Source organism: Carassius gibelio, chromosome A11 (assembly GCF_023724105.1).
Source record: "Carassius gibelio isolate Cgi1373 ecotype wild population from Czech Republic chromosome A11, carGib1.2-hapl.c, whole genome shotgun sequence".
NCBI lineage: Eukaryota > Metazoa > Chordata > Actinopteri > Cypriniformes > Cyprinidae > Carassius > Carassius gibelio.
The window spans coordinates 4,711,024-4,727,893 of NC_068381.1; the positions used below are offsets into that span (position 1 = coordinate 4,711,024).

Below are 16,870 nucleotides of genomic sequence, written 5' to 3' on the forward strand. Positions count from 1 at the left end.
ATGCAAAGTGCAAAGATATCAGCAAGAGAGGAATTACGGTAGTTATGCGTAACCAGAAGCTTTATCAGCCTATTTTAGACAAAATTAAGACTAAAATTAAAGATTAATTAATAAACATTTTTGTATGTACAGGTGCATCTCAAAAAAATTGAAATATCACGGAAAAGTTTAATTTAATTAAAAAAAGCAAACTTTCTTATATTCTAGATTCATTGCACACTAACTGAAATATTCAATATATAAAAAAAATAAAAATTCAGTATCTCAATTTTTTAAAATATTTTTTCAAGATCAATCAAAAAATGATTTACATAACAGAAATGTTCAAGATCTCCAAAGCAGGTTTAATTATCTCAATACTTGGTTGGGGCTCCTTTTGCCCAGGTTGCTTTGATAGTGGTCTTCAGCTCCTCTGTATTGTGTGTCAGATGTTTCTTATCTTCCTCTTCACAATACCACATATATTCTATAAGGTTCAGGTCAGGTGAGTTGGCTGGCCAATCAAGCACAGGTCATCAAACCATTTGGAAGTGGTTTTGGCTCTGTGGACATGTGCTGAAGTCCTGCTGCAAAATGCAATCAGCATCGCTATAAAGAATGTCAGCAGATGAAAGCATAAAGTGCTCCAAAAACTCCTGGTAGATGGATAAATTGACTTTGGACTTGATAAAACACAATGGAGCACCACCAGCAGACGTCACAGCACCCAAATCATCTCTGACTTCAGAAACCTCACACTGGACTTTGGATTCTGTGCCTCTCCAGTCTTCCTCCAGACTCCAGACCTTAATTTCCAAGTGAAATGCTAAATTTACTTTCTTCTGAAAAGAGGACTGTGGACCACTGAGCAACAGTCCAGTTCTTTTTCGCCTTACCCCAGGTGAAATGCTTTTGATGTTTTTTCTGGTTCAGGAGTGGCTTGGTTCTGTGGATTTAACAGCAGTAGCTCTTTTCCTGAAGACGTCTGAGTGTGGTGACTCTTGATGCGCTGACTCTGACTTCAGTCCACCCTTGAATCAACTTTTCCTGACCATCTTCCCAAGGCTGTGGTCATCCCTGTTGCTTGTGCACCTTTTCCTACCTACCACAATTTTTCCTTCCAGTCAACTTTCTATGAATGTATTTCAATACAGCACTCTGTGAACAGCCAACCCTTTCAGCAGTGACCTTCTGTGGCTTACCCTCCTTGTGGAGGGGGTTGATTGTCTTCTGGACAACTGTCAAGTTCAGTAGTCTTTCCCATAATTGTGCTTGCATGTTCTAAACTAGCCCAAGAGAATCCCAGTATTTATACTCAAAATTAATCAAACTAATCAAGCTCAAAATGAAATATTACATTTTTTTAGATAATGATTTTTTTTATTTTCCTAAGCTGCAAGTCGTAACCATCAGAATAAAAAAAAAAAAAAAAAAACTCTTGAAATATTTCAGTTTGAGTGCAATGAATCTAGAATATGAGAAAGTTTTTTTTTTTTTTTTTTTTTTTTTTACTTTTCCATGATATTAATTTTTTGTAAATGCACCTGAAGTCACAGATGAACATTTCTTTAAAGAAAAACAAAAAACCTTGATGTTTTATGGAAAATTGTTTGTAAAGAAGTGATTATGCTTTTTATGTTTCCCATGATTTTCTTTTCTGGATAAAGGCTTATTGTTGCCATTAGCACTCTTTTCTGGAGAATAACTGTAAAGAATCATCCACAGAAACCTTCTAGTAAAAGCATCAGTCACTGATCTTGTAGGAATGCTGGGTTTGTGCCTGCACTTATTTCCCATGTTTTTTTCCCGCAGCACTGGAATCTGTTTGGAAGGTGTGGTGGCTGGAACTGGCACAAGGCTAAAATTACACTTTTAATCTGCCACTCTTTCCTACGCACAAGGCAAATAAGTACAAATGAGACAAAGTTATAAATAAATGACAGCGGTGTCGGAAGGTGTGGTAAATTTAAATCCAATTGCATCAGAAGAAGATGTTTACATGTGTATATGTGTTGTTAACAAGTGATCCCACATGTTTTTGGTAAGGACAATATTATATTTTATGACAAACTTGTTCTTCTGCGCTTGCCATTTTTTATTAACCTTTTAACTTTTTGTTACGTCTCTTCTAATCTATCTGTCTGTCTATCATCTACTTTGTGTCATTTATCTAAATGTCAAGTGTAATGGAATTGAATGGATGTTATATAAGAGTTTATTTTCACTTAAATAGTATTTTATATGTATTGATAGGTTAAATAACTTTATTGTGGTCATAGGTGAAATGAGACAGTCCATCTTGAGATGATCTACAGTGCATATAGAAAAGAATCAGCCCCCTTTAAAATAATCACATTTTGTTGCTTTGCACCCTGATTTGAAGACAGACACAGTTTTTGTTTTATCCAGCTGTATTTACTCTGTGCAACATATAACATCCGAGTAAACGATATAATACGGTTGGATAAATCAAAAACTGTGTCTATCTTTGTTTCAGGCTGCAAAGCAACAGAATGTGAGGGCTGATTCTTTCCTACTGTACATGCTTTCAATGCTCTTCTCTGGCTACCCTGCATTTCTCATGCTGAATTTACATCTGGAGGATATTAACGCGATTCAAACTGGAGGGACCTCACTGTTTTATAGATGCATAAAATCCGAGCCTTTGTTGTGGAGTTTTATTGCTCGCTGTTGGAGTTATAAGTATTTAATCTGGTGGGCTTGTTGCTTCCTGTTTTGTGTTATTGTGGTTGCAGCTAAAAATATGAGTACGTTACGTGATATGCAGATACTTTAGCGTTTCCTTTCCTCCTTCTCTGCCAGTTTTTTTTTTTTTTCGTTTACACTGTAACGTAAATAAGGCGAAAAACCGCTTTAAATAACGTTAGTCGAATTACTATCAGCTCATGTTTAATGAGTCTAGAATTCGCTAACACTCCGTTAGCTGGCGGACTAGCATGCTATGCTAGCTGACCAACAAATAATTTTACACGATGTAAACGTCCAAGAAAACAGTCAGCATTTTTTGTTTTATTTTTTATTTTTGTTATTAATCCGTCGAAAAACTCTTTCAGGACCGATTCTGGAGAGCTAAACGCTTCTCAGGTGAGTTTGACAGACATTAGCTCGATGCTAACGAGCGAATCTTATTATTATCCTATAACAGGTTGTAGCTTATCATTTTTGGACGTCCGATTATATTTTCAATCACGTTATAATTTGTTAACTTTATAAGTATTGTAGAGGAATTTGAAAAGTAAAACGAATGATAAATGATGTACTTTGACCAGTTTGGCTTTGGACAGTTAAATGTGGTCGAGTTGACGTGGAGGTTTGCATAAGTTACAGCAATCCACAATACATATAGTTTTATGTGATATTAAATGCTTAAATACACATTTAGGATTTATTATCACAGTTTTGATTTATACAGTATTCTATATGGATGAAATTTGTTCTGAGATGAGAACTACAATCAAAACCATTCAGATTTATTTGTACATTTATTTATTTATTATTAACGTGCTTCATTACCTTGTTTTGTACTTAAAGTGTAATTAAGGGTCATTTAGATCTTTAATAATTGGAGAGAAAAAAAATATGCATTAACAAAATATACATCAAATTGTAGCCATTAAATTAAAGATGCACAAGTTTCACATTTACAGTATGCAATCACTGTCATCATGCAACAGGCCACAATTTTGAGCTATATTTAATTCCTGATGATATCTATGTTCATTTTGTCCTGAACTTGTGTAGTTTGAAATTCCCAGACGTGGTCTCCTACAGTCTGAGGAAAGCTGTCATGTCTCGTCTGTCTGTTGTCTCTATATTTGTGTGTTTGGTTCTGTCAGATTGTATGTGGGAGACTTTTTTCGCTCTCTTTGGCAACTACCAGCTGGATATCGGATGAGTCAAGGCAGATTTATTTTTAATTTAAGCTTCTTACACACACACACACACACACACACGTCCTGCACTCTATGCATTGCCAGGATTACACTGTCCAGTACCATTTGGTTTATAAGATTGTGTGTGTGTGTATTTACCATGTTTTTATGAATTCAAGAAAGGTCGATCTACGTTTATTAAAAAGTAAATGATAAACATACGTGGTTGATGGTGGTTGTGTCAGGCAATGGCATGTATATGCACTCATCTAATTGATGGAATTGTATCTTGATTTTAATTTCAGCCTCTGTCGTGATATTAGCCGGAATATGGCGTGACGTGTCGGTCAGGCTGTGAGACCGAACAGGATCCCGTCAGGTAATGTTTACCCCACGTCTGCAGATAGAGAAGGATATGGACAGCTCAGTGACCCTGTGGCAGTTCCTGCTGCAGCTGTTGCTGGATCCCAGCAATGACCGGCTGATCTGCTGGACCAACGAGGATGGAGAGTTCAAACTGTTGCAAGCGGAAGAGGTGGCCAGATTATGGGGCGTTCGCAAGAACAAACCCAGCATGAACTACGACAAACTTAGCCGGGCTCTGCGTTACTACTATGACAAGGTGTGTTTTGTCAAGCATCTGGAACATCTCAGGAGCCAGCAGCATCTCATTCACTCACCCTCATGTGTGTCCAAACCATTACAACTTACTTTCCTGCATTTTGATGAATGTATAAGCCATGGATGAGTTAGTCAAAATACCATTATAAAGGTTATTATGTAATTCTGTAAGTCTTTTAAAGCTGTTTGACACATTTGTATGTGGAGCAGGCTCCCAGTTTTGTCAGTTTTCCTAGATAGTGATGCCTTCCATGATCTTTGCCTTGTATAAGAACAGTATTGTTTATCAGCTGACATTAGTGATTTTTTTTTATCATGCAAAATAGAACACATTTAATTTGTTTACCTTTTATTAGTTAATATATTAACATGAAAACTGTTTATACAACGTTTATACCATTTTATGCAGTTTTTTGTCGTCATGTAGCTTGGAGGAGAATCATACAAGTGTGAATGTTCTGCTAAACTCTTTTACACAATATGCAAATATTAATTAGAATTTAATTATTAAAAAAAATCTAAATAAATTTATTATATTGAGTTATATATAAATATAATATCATATAAAAACTATAAATTATAAAATAATTATAGATAATTTATTTTTTATTATTGGATGAACTAATCTTTTAGGCTTTTCAGATTTTTCCCGATAAACACTGTTGTGCTCGTATATTTAAATCGATGTGTATTATAATTGCTAGCTTTCAGTCCTCTCATCGCCCCCACACCCCTCCATAGTTTTGTTGTTCTAAACACACAATCAAGTCACTCTGAGTCTGAACTGAAGCAGAAGGGTCACTGAACCTGTTAGTGCAGTAAGGAAGTAATGGCTCTGCCAGGAGTTTATTCTCGAGTGGGAACCACGTGTTTGAGGTTTTAGTGCAGTAGCTTTTTAAGCCTCATCTTGGCACCACAGGGCAAGAGGTATTGTTTTCTGCATTCTTCCTGGTCTCTTAACATGGGTTCATTTACTTAATTGCATGTAATTTTCTGAGAGCGAGCGAGCATAGAGGAACGCAACAGACTGGATTTTAAAAATGTACATGCAAGGCATTTTAGTTGATTTCTTTGGGTGATTGCATAGATATTTTTAGTTTTATGTAGGAGAAAGTCAGCTAAAATAAACATGGATTTTCTCAAATTTTCTTCCTTGCAGAACATCATCAAAAAAGTAAATGGGCAGAAGTTTGTGTATCGTTTCGTGTCGTACCCTGATATCCTAAAAGGAGAAGTCATAGCCAGAACGGAGGGTGCAGACGGCGGCTCAAACGGACCTCTGCCTCTCTCTGACAAACCTGCAAACATCTCCAGGGATAAAGACGACAAAGCCATCCCAGACCGAGGTGCAGGAACACCAGCTCAGTCCAAATCGTCCAGCCGGAATGATTATATCCACTCAGGCTTGTATTCTTCCTTCACTTTGAACTCTCTGCAGTCAGGAACGCAACTTTTTAAATCCATTAAGATTGAAAATCCAGGAGAAAAGCTAATGGAGAAAAAGGCCGCCCAGGAGTCGCCCCAGCCACCCACCGTCATTAAATTTGGGACCATGCCACAGAACAGACAGGGCACTCCGTCTGTTATAGAGAAGCCTGAACTTCCGGCACAGCCCGCCCAAGCCCCACCACCCGCTCCGGCAGAACCTGAAGCCAAACAGACGGCCGTCTCACATGTAGTGTGTGCGTTTGTGGAGAATCCCACCTCGGAGAATGCCATGACGGGCTTCCCGCTCTCAAGAGTCTCTCCATCGCCGCTCCCTCATTCCAAGTCGCCCTCCTCTTCACCGATGACGGATTCCCAGGAGCTGGTGATTGACAGTGAAATCGAGTCCCTCTCCTCACAGCCCTCAGAGTTACAGCTGCAGGTATGACACTTAGTGCTGATGCCCTCTTCTTCAGTACTTCCACTGGGAAAATACAATCAAATATACATGATATTGGAAGGAAGGTGGTGGTTAAATCCTAGAAGATAAGCTAGCAGCGTTGAGGCCTTTTAAACTCCACATTTACTTTTTTTCTATTGTTTTCTGAATGTAGAATAATGCCCACCTTTATCCTGTTCAAATTCTACAATGTATTGAACCTCGCAAACATAGTAACATGTCCATCTTTGTCTTCCTTTCATGATCTGTCAGGACCAGCCCATCTCTGTTTTCAAGGACTCTGTAGCAGTGTTTGAGATGTCTGAATCTCCACCCCGCAGTCTCAGTGGAAAGTCGAAGAAACCCAAAGGCCTTGAGTTGATGCCGACGCTGGTGGTGACCAGCTCTGACCTCAGCCCTTTCAATCTGTCCAGCCCATCCCTCCCTACGGCTTCTCTCACCCCTGCCTTCCTGCAGGTCAGTCCCCTCCAGACCTCCACATTACACATGTACAATGCTGTCATTGATTTGTTAGAATCATTAGACCGTCAGCAGATTTGTGTCTGGGTCACATTTTCTGTCCGTCTCACTAGAGGCGTATGGTATCCTCTTGTGCAGTTATTTACTGCTGCCGCTTCATGTATTCAATGCTTGTTTCACACACAATCACCCAAAAATGATAAATTAATTTTAAAGAATGTTGGTAAACTAATTTGTTTTGTATTGTTATCCATACTATAGAAGTCAGTGGTTAGCGTCAACTGTTTGGTTACTAACATTCTTCAAAATGTAATCTCTTCTGTTCAACAGAAGAAAGAAACTCATACAGGTTTGGAACAATTAGAGGGTTAGTAAACGATGTCAGAGTTTTCATTTTTGGGTGAACTGTCTCTTTAAGATTTTGTGTTCAGAGTTTCCATCGGTTCAAAATTATTAATTATTTTGCAGACAAAAGTCAGCAAGCAAAGCATAAATAGGATAGTCTAGTGCAGGAGAAAGAAAAATAAGTGATTTTTGTTAACTGCAAGCTGTGATTGGACTTTTTTTTTAAACCTTATTGGCATTTGAAATTTGCATAGAGATACTTGAATGTATTCTAATGCATTTAATTCAGAAACATTTTTTTAAATATTTGCAACTTTTATGTCAAAATAGCTTGTGAACCTGTTTTATATGCATGCATAAAATGCTTGCAAATGTAAGCAGGCTGTTGTAAAAATACAAAAAAGAAAAAAATACCAATGATGATAAAAATAATCAGTGTCTCTGAGAGTGTGATGTTTAAAAGAAAATTATCATTTTACAACCAACATATTTTTTTTTTTCTTAGAAATGTGTGGTAGTCCTAAACGGGAATATGATGAAGTCCTTTTGGTAATTTGATTGCATTGATGTAATTTGAAGACTCTAGAGGGCAGTAGTGCACCTCTTAAACTGGTGATGATGTGCCTTGGAGACACTCATTGGCTGTTACATGATCGTCATCATATGGTGAGGTTTAGCTGGATGCTACTTTGATGGATCACCTCGTTAAGACTTCACAATCTTTGCATTTATGAGCACTCCAGAGGATCAACCTCCTGCTGTCTCTTCAGTGCGATGAAAGATGAAATATACTATAATTCAAATCTATTATTTATGGTTTTGGGGGGAATGCAGCACCCTTGGCCTGTGATTAATTCTTATTGCTTCTTAAAGTCTCATTAAGCCACTTTTAATTAAACATTTATATTTCAGGGTTATACCTCCTGCAAATGCTTTGTGGTGTGATGCTCACAAGTATTTTGGAAGGCATCTTTAATGAATGTAAGCTGGAAAGAGATTCACTTTGAGCAAAACTGAAAAAGTTCACATTTGTTGCAGACTCCCCTGCTGCTCACACCCAGTCCACTTCTGTCCAATATCCATTTCTGGAGCACACTCAGTCCGGTGGCACCCCTCAGTCCCGCCCGGAGACAGGGCACACACACCCTCTTCCAGGTGAGTCACTTCAAATGATTTACTAAGCTGATGGCCTGGGTCTAAACCCACATTTGATTCCACCCTACTTAAGATTACAATCGCATGTTATTATTTGGATTCAAATCACGTCATCTGTGAGGATCATAGAAATTATTTTTCACTCAGTATGGTGCTTGTGCTCATACTAGCCCACATTTCCACTGAATTGAGCAAGACAAAAATCATAAGCAACTCGATACGATGCTGTTAAAAATAATGGGAGTGATCTCTTTCAGCAAGGTTTTAAGTCGGTTCAGAAAGTTGTTTGGGATTCAGAGAATTGTTTAGGATTCCCACAGGCCTGGAAAAGCAGGAAACATCAGATAATTACAAAAGTTTGTTTTTCAAGCCTTGGGGGGGGGGGGAACAAAACATACTTATGTGATCTTATAGTAGTAATAGTAATAGTAATTTTAGTAATAGTAATTTTATTTATTTATCTTGTAGTGAAATTTGTTTTTATAACTAAATATATTATTTATATAAAAAAAAACATTTCAATATTTTAATTATAATATTTATTATAATCATTGCTTTAAAGTTGCTATTAAAATTTATTTTATTATTTGGTATAGTTATTGGTTATTAATTATTGGATATTAATGGATGATTTAATTGACGGCATCTTTCTTATCAACTTAAACTATTCACAGCAGAATCATTTGGTGTGAAAGTCTGAAAACTTGTTTTATATAAGTACTGTTTATATTTTATTATTATTATTATAGTATTTATTATAATTTTTTTGTTTTGTTTAATTATATCTTAAGTTTTAGTAACTTTGTTATATGCTTTTTTGTTTATATATATTTCTGTTTAGCTTTATTTAATTTCATTTAACAAACTTTATTTAATTCTCATTAAATTTTCTCTTAAGTTTTTCATTTAATATTACCTTTATTTCAATTAACAAAAACAATTTTAATAGTTTTATTATTAATTATTGATAATAACACAGGTGAAAACACCTTTAGACACATTGATTTGTTTACATTAAAGGGGTCATATGATGCTTTTTTAAAGATCAACAGAATATGTTGACATGCTTTAATGTTCAAAAAACACATTATTTTTCAAATCCTGTACATTATCGTAGGTCCTCTATGCCCCGCCTCTCTCAAACGCATCGTTTTCTACAAAGTCCCTCCTTCCGACAAGCGCAGTCTGCTCTGATTGGCCAACTGACCTAGTGCATTGTGATTGGCTGAACACCGCAAGCACTCGTCGGAAATGTAATGCCCCTTTCCATAATCGCGAGCTTCATCTTTCAAAATAAATGTAAAGACAGTTAATAATGTCCTTAGTTTAACCATCAGTTCATGCCCGAAAGAGGAACAGAGTCACGAGACAGACACAGTGGTGAAACTCCTATGTGTTTGCAGTACACAAGCCACGGACGGTTAAAACAGCTGACTCCACTGTGTGACCGTCTCTCTCTCTCTCACACACACACACACACACGCTCTGTCTCTCACTCACACACACACACACCACACTCAATGCGCTAAACTCAGCATTTGACCATTCAGTAGCAAATACTTAAACTAATATCAAAACATACTTACAGTTGCTGATCCAGAAGCGCCAGATTGTCGTAGCAAAGTCAGAAGTACCTCCTCTATTAGGTTCACGAAATAGTCATCCATAAAATTACTTCTGTTGTAAGTAATCTTAAAGATTCTTAAATGCATCTACTTTCGGAAGGCCAAATAAAGTGCTTTTGGTTCTGCCTCGATGCACACAGCATCTCCCTGACATGACTGCTTCAACACTAACTGTAGTTTCTGAAACCACGGCTTCTTTCTTCGCGCAAATATTTCCACATAGTGACGTAGAGATGTGCGGGTGTATTTGAATGAGCCGTTTAAGGGGTGGCGTGGCAGAATCTTAACTTTGATAAAGAATATCTCTTTGGATTTGAGACTTTAGTCTTTGCCACTTTACAGATCATCTTCATGTAACAATAGCTTGTAACATTCCAAAGAGAAAGGAAAAATTGAAATCGCATCATATGACCCCATTAAAATAACAATGTCCCAGAACGGATGCTTTCATTTTTTTTTCATTCTGTTTCTTTTTTTTATTTTATCAGTTTCCTTCTGTCCTGAGTTCCACCCAGTTCTCTGTTCCCGTGTATAATTTAGACGGCACCAACACGCCCGGCCCTCTCTCCCCCGACCCACAGAAGACATAAGAGAGGGAGAAAGACCGGCACACTTCATCTTTGCCTCATGTTTTTGATTGATAAACAGATCAACCTCATTCTGTTCACCTGATCTGACATCCTTGAGGTAACGAAGATTTGTGACCAGCCTTTAAGCGTCAAGAGCATCCGTTTGACCCTTGAACCTTTTTGATGTCCATACGGATGTATATCAAGCCATATAGTGTCTGCAGGACACTGTAAATCTTGTTTCTGTTTTTAATGCACTGCTCTTCAGGGATTGGCTGCAGTAAGACTGAAGCAGATGGCTGTTGATCTGCACAGCTGCCAATATGCGAGCTTATCGTAAAACAGCCATCGCTTGATCATTTGATTAGGATCCTGATTGAATTTCCTTGTGTTTTGCTTCTTGTGGAGTCTTGTGGACTTCGATCAGACACAGAAGAGATTCTCACATGACGTCGGCACCATGTGTTTGTATAGCATTGGATAAAGAGATAATTTTGTACATAATCCAACAAGTTCGACTCATTTTTGCCTTTTGTTTGGGAAGTCCTCAAACAAACCGGCCTTGCTAAGCTAAACCACCCCTTTGCCTTGTGATTTTGATAAAGGTGACCGCCGTTTTACCTTGTATCTTTCTTCATGCTGCACTTACTGCCATGTATTTCAAGTGTTCTGTCACAATAACCCTACAAACAGCACTTGGATGAAAACAAGCTGCACTTACTAGGGCTTTTGCGCCTTTTCATGTTTACTAGCCATGCAGATAAGAAGTAGTGAACTAGTTGGCTTATTTTTCAAAACTAATGTCACCCAGCTCTCTGGGACGCAGTTGTGTACATGCCAATTTTCATTCTATTATGTCTACATCTACAATTCAGTGCATCACCTAGTAAAGCTAGTTGGTGCAACCCTCAAAAACGTTCCTGACAACATTTTTAATGTTCAAGAGCCACATGAACGCAATCGCTTTATGTAATGATTGTGATCAGAGTCAGCAGAAGTCAAGTTTATTTTGTATAGCTCATCAAATATGAAAATTCTGCATGTCTTTCTATTTTTTCTGAGGAACGCAGTCATTTGGAGAATATCCATGCAATGGAAGTCAACAAAAGAACACTGAACCCAGCTGACCTTCACACCACATACATATTTTGTGTTGAACAGAAGAAACAAAGTTTTAGATATTTCATTCATTTTTGGGTGAACCATCTCTTAATGAATATAGAGGCTAACAATCAGGAAGCCAGGAACCTTTCTGGTGCTTTGACCATGATGCACGTATTTGAGAGGCTGTTTAGTAGGCTGAATTGGCATCATCCTCGTTCCAATGCTTGATGGCGACTGTCTAATGAAGCGTGTTTCCACACACGCCCCAACGCCATTGAACCATTACCGTAACACCACCAGATATGCCACTGCAGCCATGCTTATCATGCAGATCTACTCCTCTAAACCATTTCCCCTCTCTGAAAGACTGGAAGCCATTAGGAATGATTTCAGTTGAGTGGAAAAACCCAAGGACTTCCAATAGACTGCAGATTCACCATTATGCTGATGGAGCCTAGACAGCATAAAATGGAATGGAATGGCACCGGCTAAGTGCTTAAAGCCTCATCCCACCATTAGGATGGTCGGATTGGTGGAGATCAGTTGGATGTGTACCGTAACTGGATTGCTGTCTGTAGAGTCCAGGCCAAATACTCAAAACCATTCCTGCATTTGTCAGCTTTCCCAGTGTTGTGCAAGATTCAATCCCCCCGCACAATACAATCTACCTCGACAACAAGGCAAAGCTGTTTGTAATGCCCAGTCAGAAGTGTCTGTCCTTGTTGTAGCTGGTTTGGCTGGTTAGCATGGTCCAGTTAACACCTGCTGGTAGATTATAACACATATTTTTCTCCGTTTATGCTCACTCAGAACTGGCATGTGTTTTGTAAGCATCAAATTTATTTCCAATATAACTGCATTATGGTAAATACAAAGTTACATTATCATTTAAAAGTTTGGGGTCAGTAAGTTTTTTTTTTTTTTTTTTTTTTTTTTTTTTTTTTATATTAATACTTTTACTCCTCAAGGATGCATTTGATCGAAAATGTGAAAAAAATATTTATAATGTTACAAATTATTTCTATTTCAAATAAATGCTGTTCTTTTGATCTTTTAGTCATGATAGAATTTCGAAGAAATAAAAAATGTATTCCAAACAAATATTTAACTGTTTTCAGCATTGATAGTAATAACAAATATTATATTGGAATTATATTATATTTACAAATCAGAATGATTTCTGAAGAATCATGTGACATTGAAGGGTGGAGTAATGGTACTGGAAGTTTAGCTTTGTATCACAGGAATAAATTGCATTTTAAAACATATTAAAACAGAACATATTTATTTTAAATTGTAATTTCAATGTATTTATTTTTTTTGGTCAAATAAATGCAACATTGATTAGAATAAAAGACTTTCTTCAGAAACATTAAATAAGATTTTCTGACCCCAAACTTTTGCATGGTAGTGTTTCTTAAAAGATTAAGTGATTTATTTACCACAAAGTGTAAAGTAGTGTCTCTGATCAGGCATTATACTATAGATGATACCCAGAACAAGGTCTGGAATTCTTTTAGGGGCCAGTGGACTTTGTATTCTGCAAGAGAATTGAATATTGCACGACACTATCAAAGATTGCTAAATGTCTGAACCAAATTCTGCAGCCACTCTTTGATGTCAGTGCAGTATCGTTGTTTTGTCTTGTTTAAACCAGGTTAAAACAAGGTTGCACAACATAAAACCCTACCTCTAGGAGTCCCAAACTCAACAAGCCATGATTTATAGCTGACATGCATTGGATGCAAAACTGGAACAAGGCTTAATTGCGGACATTCATGTTGCAGAAACGGAGCTTTGTTAGTGTCTCTCTTAAAGTGCAATGATAAAAATAGAAAGGGATAAAAAAAAAAAAAACGTGTATGTATATAAAAACAGCATCTCAAATTCAGCTCTCAGGTATTGTATGATTACCCACAGTCCTTATCCTTTCACAGAGCTCTATGTTCATATCCACCAAACGGATCTGAGTAGAAGAAACGGTTCTTTCACATCCATACTAATGACATGGTGCCTTCTAGTCCTATTGTCTTTTGCCAGTAAAATTAAAAATAGGCAACAGTTAATTGTTTCTATTCAGAAAGGATATGTTTTGTCCTTTGCTACCAAAAAAAAACAACCTAAAACTTCAGCTATTTAAAGGATTGTTCTCGTTTGAAGATCTTTAATACAGGTTGAAGTTGTATTTAACCTAGAACATTCCTTCAGCATAATATCATAAACATAGATAATACAAGCTAGAATCTAAATTCAGATCCAGTAGAAAACGGATCAAATGAAATCGTTTACTCATACTTTCTAGTACTGTTGGGTTAATATTGTCAGTCTGCATGGGGACGTTTTATTCCATTTAATAGCTGCTGTTGTAGTGCAAAGTGTGTAAACAGCTAACATTAATTTTTTTTTTTTTCATACCTGCATGACAAAAATGGGATGTTTTGCTGAATGTCTTTTCCATACATAAAAGCAATTCATTTATAAGTACGATTTGTGCTTTTCTGAAACCATACAGATGGTTTGTGGAAGGAACAGACTGACATTTTTTACCCAAGATTTGAACTATGAACTACTTTTCATATAACACTATAAATTGAGTTTATGGTGCTTTTATGCTCTTTTTGGGCCTGTAAATCATCTGCTTTCATTGTATGGAAAAGAGCAGCTTGGACCTTTTGAATTTCTTTTTATTTTTTTTGTTTCATGGAAAAAAGAAATTCATATACATTTTTTGGGGGGTGGGGGGGTTCAAATATTCTTTTAAGTACATAAGTTCAAATGTGTCATTGTACATAGAGTAAGATGTGATGGGATGTCACTAGCGTTGTGCTGTTGTTGTTCATTTGCATTCCCGCAGAATTCAGACTGTGTTTGATTGCTCTTGCCTGTATCGTGAGCACTGCACGTGCAGTTGCCTTCTCATCGAGGGAATATTGAGTTGCTTAATGCCTTTTACAATTTGAATAATGGATTTGTGCAGTGTGCTATGTGAATTGTTTTTTAACCTGTTTCCGTTATTTTTGTTAAATGCTCTCTTACCCACTTAGTAGATTTAGTTTTTCATTAAATAGTCATTTGTTTTGTTTCTATGAAAATTCTAACTTCTCCCTGTAACTGATAAAATGGGTTTGTTATAAATGTTTAGCTGTTAAGCAATGATGTTATGTTTCTTCTGTTTGTTTGAGTTTGGTTTTTCCCATAACACATTTAACTATTGTAGCCATACTGAACATCTGTTGTATTTTAATGCGAGTCTCAAGCACTTAACTTCTCTCTTTTTCTCTCTCCCCTCATTTTGTCTCTTTACAGGCACTTTGTATTTTTTAGAATCTGTTGTAAAACTGTAAGTCTCAGCTTATTATTAGTGACTCCACCACCTCAAGCACTCAAATTTGGGTTTTGGATCAGCATTTGTAAACTATGCATTTAAACTTTTTGCTGCAAAGAGATTTTGTAATGAATTTTTAGACTTTCTGGCACCTACTATAAGCATTTTCTCTTAACTGAGATTTTTAATTCCAAAAAGTCAGAAAGCACTATATTTTACAAAAATTTTACTTTTTACGAATAGGGTATAAAATGGCAGTCCTCTTCCAATTGTATTTAATTCAAATTACCTTTTTTTATATTATTATTATTATTCTTTATTCAGTGGCAGGAACAGGCTTCCATACAAATCAGTCTTTAGCGAGAACTATTAAAAATGTTAAAATATTTTCTCACATGAAAAATAATTGATATTCAATTAAGTCTAGGTAATATGTTTTTTATCTGCATTCTATTTAGCTGTTCTTCTTTTGTCTGTAACCTGCCTATTCCATAATTTCCCCCCAAAAATAGCAAGTTCCCCTAAAATTTGTCCACCCAGAAAGTGGCATCATGTGAGCTCTTTCTTATAGCTAACAGAACATGAAGTTATATAATGTCATTCCATTTTGTAAATTTGCACACATTGTAATGTTAACTGTATTATTAACCATTCCATATTTGAGAAAAATTACTCGCAACCGTTTGTTACCCATTAGTGTATTTATTGCATGAAAACACACAACAAAAAATTACAAATCAGGCTTTTAACCCATATTCAGACTTTAAAACAGATAAGATATTTTTCCTTCTTCTTCAGGAACTCTATATACAGTAGAAGACTAACATTTTATATATCATAATATCTTGAATATTAATATATTTTGTTTCTTAAATATGCGGAATATAATAAATTCTTAAATATCGGAAGTTAATAAATTGCTATTTTGTACCCTATTCTTGGAAAGTGCAAATATTACAATTTTAAGATACACAAGATCTTCTCATCCTCTAAATGTTGACATGACTGCACTGCATTTTGAACAGTATTTTGTTTTTCATGAGTAAATTAGATTTTATTTTATTTTTTGTGGAAAAGGGATGATGATGATAATCAAAAGTGTGATAAATTCTACTGTTATGGTACAATATTGACATCAAATGTTTTAAATATTTTTGTGCAAATGTATTTTCAGATTGTCTCAAGTAGTTCAAATGTTTACGAATCTGTTCATTGGCGTACCTGTTGTACTAATCTCTGGATGTTGGAAGGGAAGGAATATTTCTATATAAAAAAAAAAGAAAAACAGTAACTCGTTTGGCTTCTGTGTCTTCATCAAATACAGCAGCAGAAAGCTGACCTAATTTATGCAGCATGTGATAACGTTAGCATGTCTGACACCTGCATAAACCAGAAAAACAAATAGGATTTTACCCAGGCCGAGAGAAATATGCTGACAGCGCAACCTCCAACGATCAGGATCACCAGGTCACTGAACCATCAGACCTGAAGCTGTACAACACAATACAAGGAAACTTTTCCAGGAAAACGGTGGGATGTCCTTTTCTGACCTTAATCACTTCACCACAAATGTGTTATGAGCACATCGGCCCTGGCAGAGAATTAATTAGCTACTGATTTGTGAATAAGACTGATAGCCAGCCCAGTAGTGTTTGAATGAGGCTGTGAAGAACAAAAGTAACACAAAGCATGAACCCAGTCCAATTCAGATGCATTCAAAGAAAACATCGCAGGGCTTTTACATATTCAAAAACATAATAAATACTATTTTTATGCTATTATTTTGATCCAATAAAACCCACTGATATTCCAATGCTGATTGGTCAGCGGGTTTCAAAAAATAAACACCATCTTTTCGAAATAAAATAAAAAACCATCCAATAAAAAACACTTTCTTTAAAACTTACTGT

At 36.3% G+C, this 16,870-nt stretch overlaps 1 protein-coding gene across 2 annotated transcripts; it reads left to right on the top strand.

The window, feature by feature from the left end:
* Nucleotides 1–2,238: 2,238 nt before the first annotated feature.
* LOC128022093 (ETS domain-containing protein Elk-4) lies at nt 2,239–16,251 on the top strand. Of its 2 annotated transcripts, none has more exons than XM_052609332.1 (6): nt 2,239–3,084; nt 4,178–4,494; nt 5,653–6,360; nt 6,631–6,834; nt 8,221–8,337; nt 11,602–16,251. In XM_052609332.1, the coding sequence occupies exons 2-6, from the start codon at nt 4,255–4,257 to the stop codon at nt 11,656–11,658; spliced, it is 1,326 nt and encodes a 441-aa protein (XP_052465292.1). In that variant the 5' UTR covers nt 2,239–3,084; nt 4,178–4,254; the 3' UTR covers nt 11,659–16,251. The 2 variants fall into 2 exon arrangements, with proteins under 2 accessions (XP_052465292.1, XP_052465291.1); XM_052609331.1 differs by having other exon boundaries at nt 2,240–3,084; nt 10,451–16,251.
* Nucleotides 16,252–16,870: the final 619 nt, after the last annotated feature.

Bases quoted from the DNA above. Each gene is read 5' to 3' on its own strand.
- LOC128022093 (XM_052609331.1), top strand. From the start codon at position 4,255: ATGTTTACCCCACGTCTGCAGATAGAGAAGGATATGGACAGCTCAGTG. The intron at 4,495-5,652 runs GTGTGTTTTGTC...TCTTCCTTGCAG, and splicing joins TGCGTTACTACTATGACAAG to AACATCATCAAAAAAGTAAA. The intron at 6,835-8,220 runs GTCAGTCCCCTC...CATTTGTTGCAG, and splicing joins TCACCCCTGCCTTCCTGCAG to ACTCCCCTGCTGCTCACACC.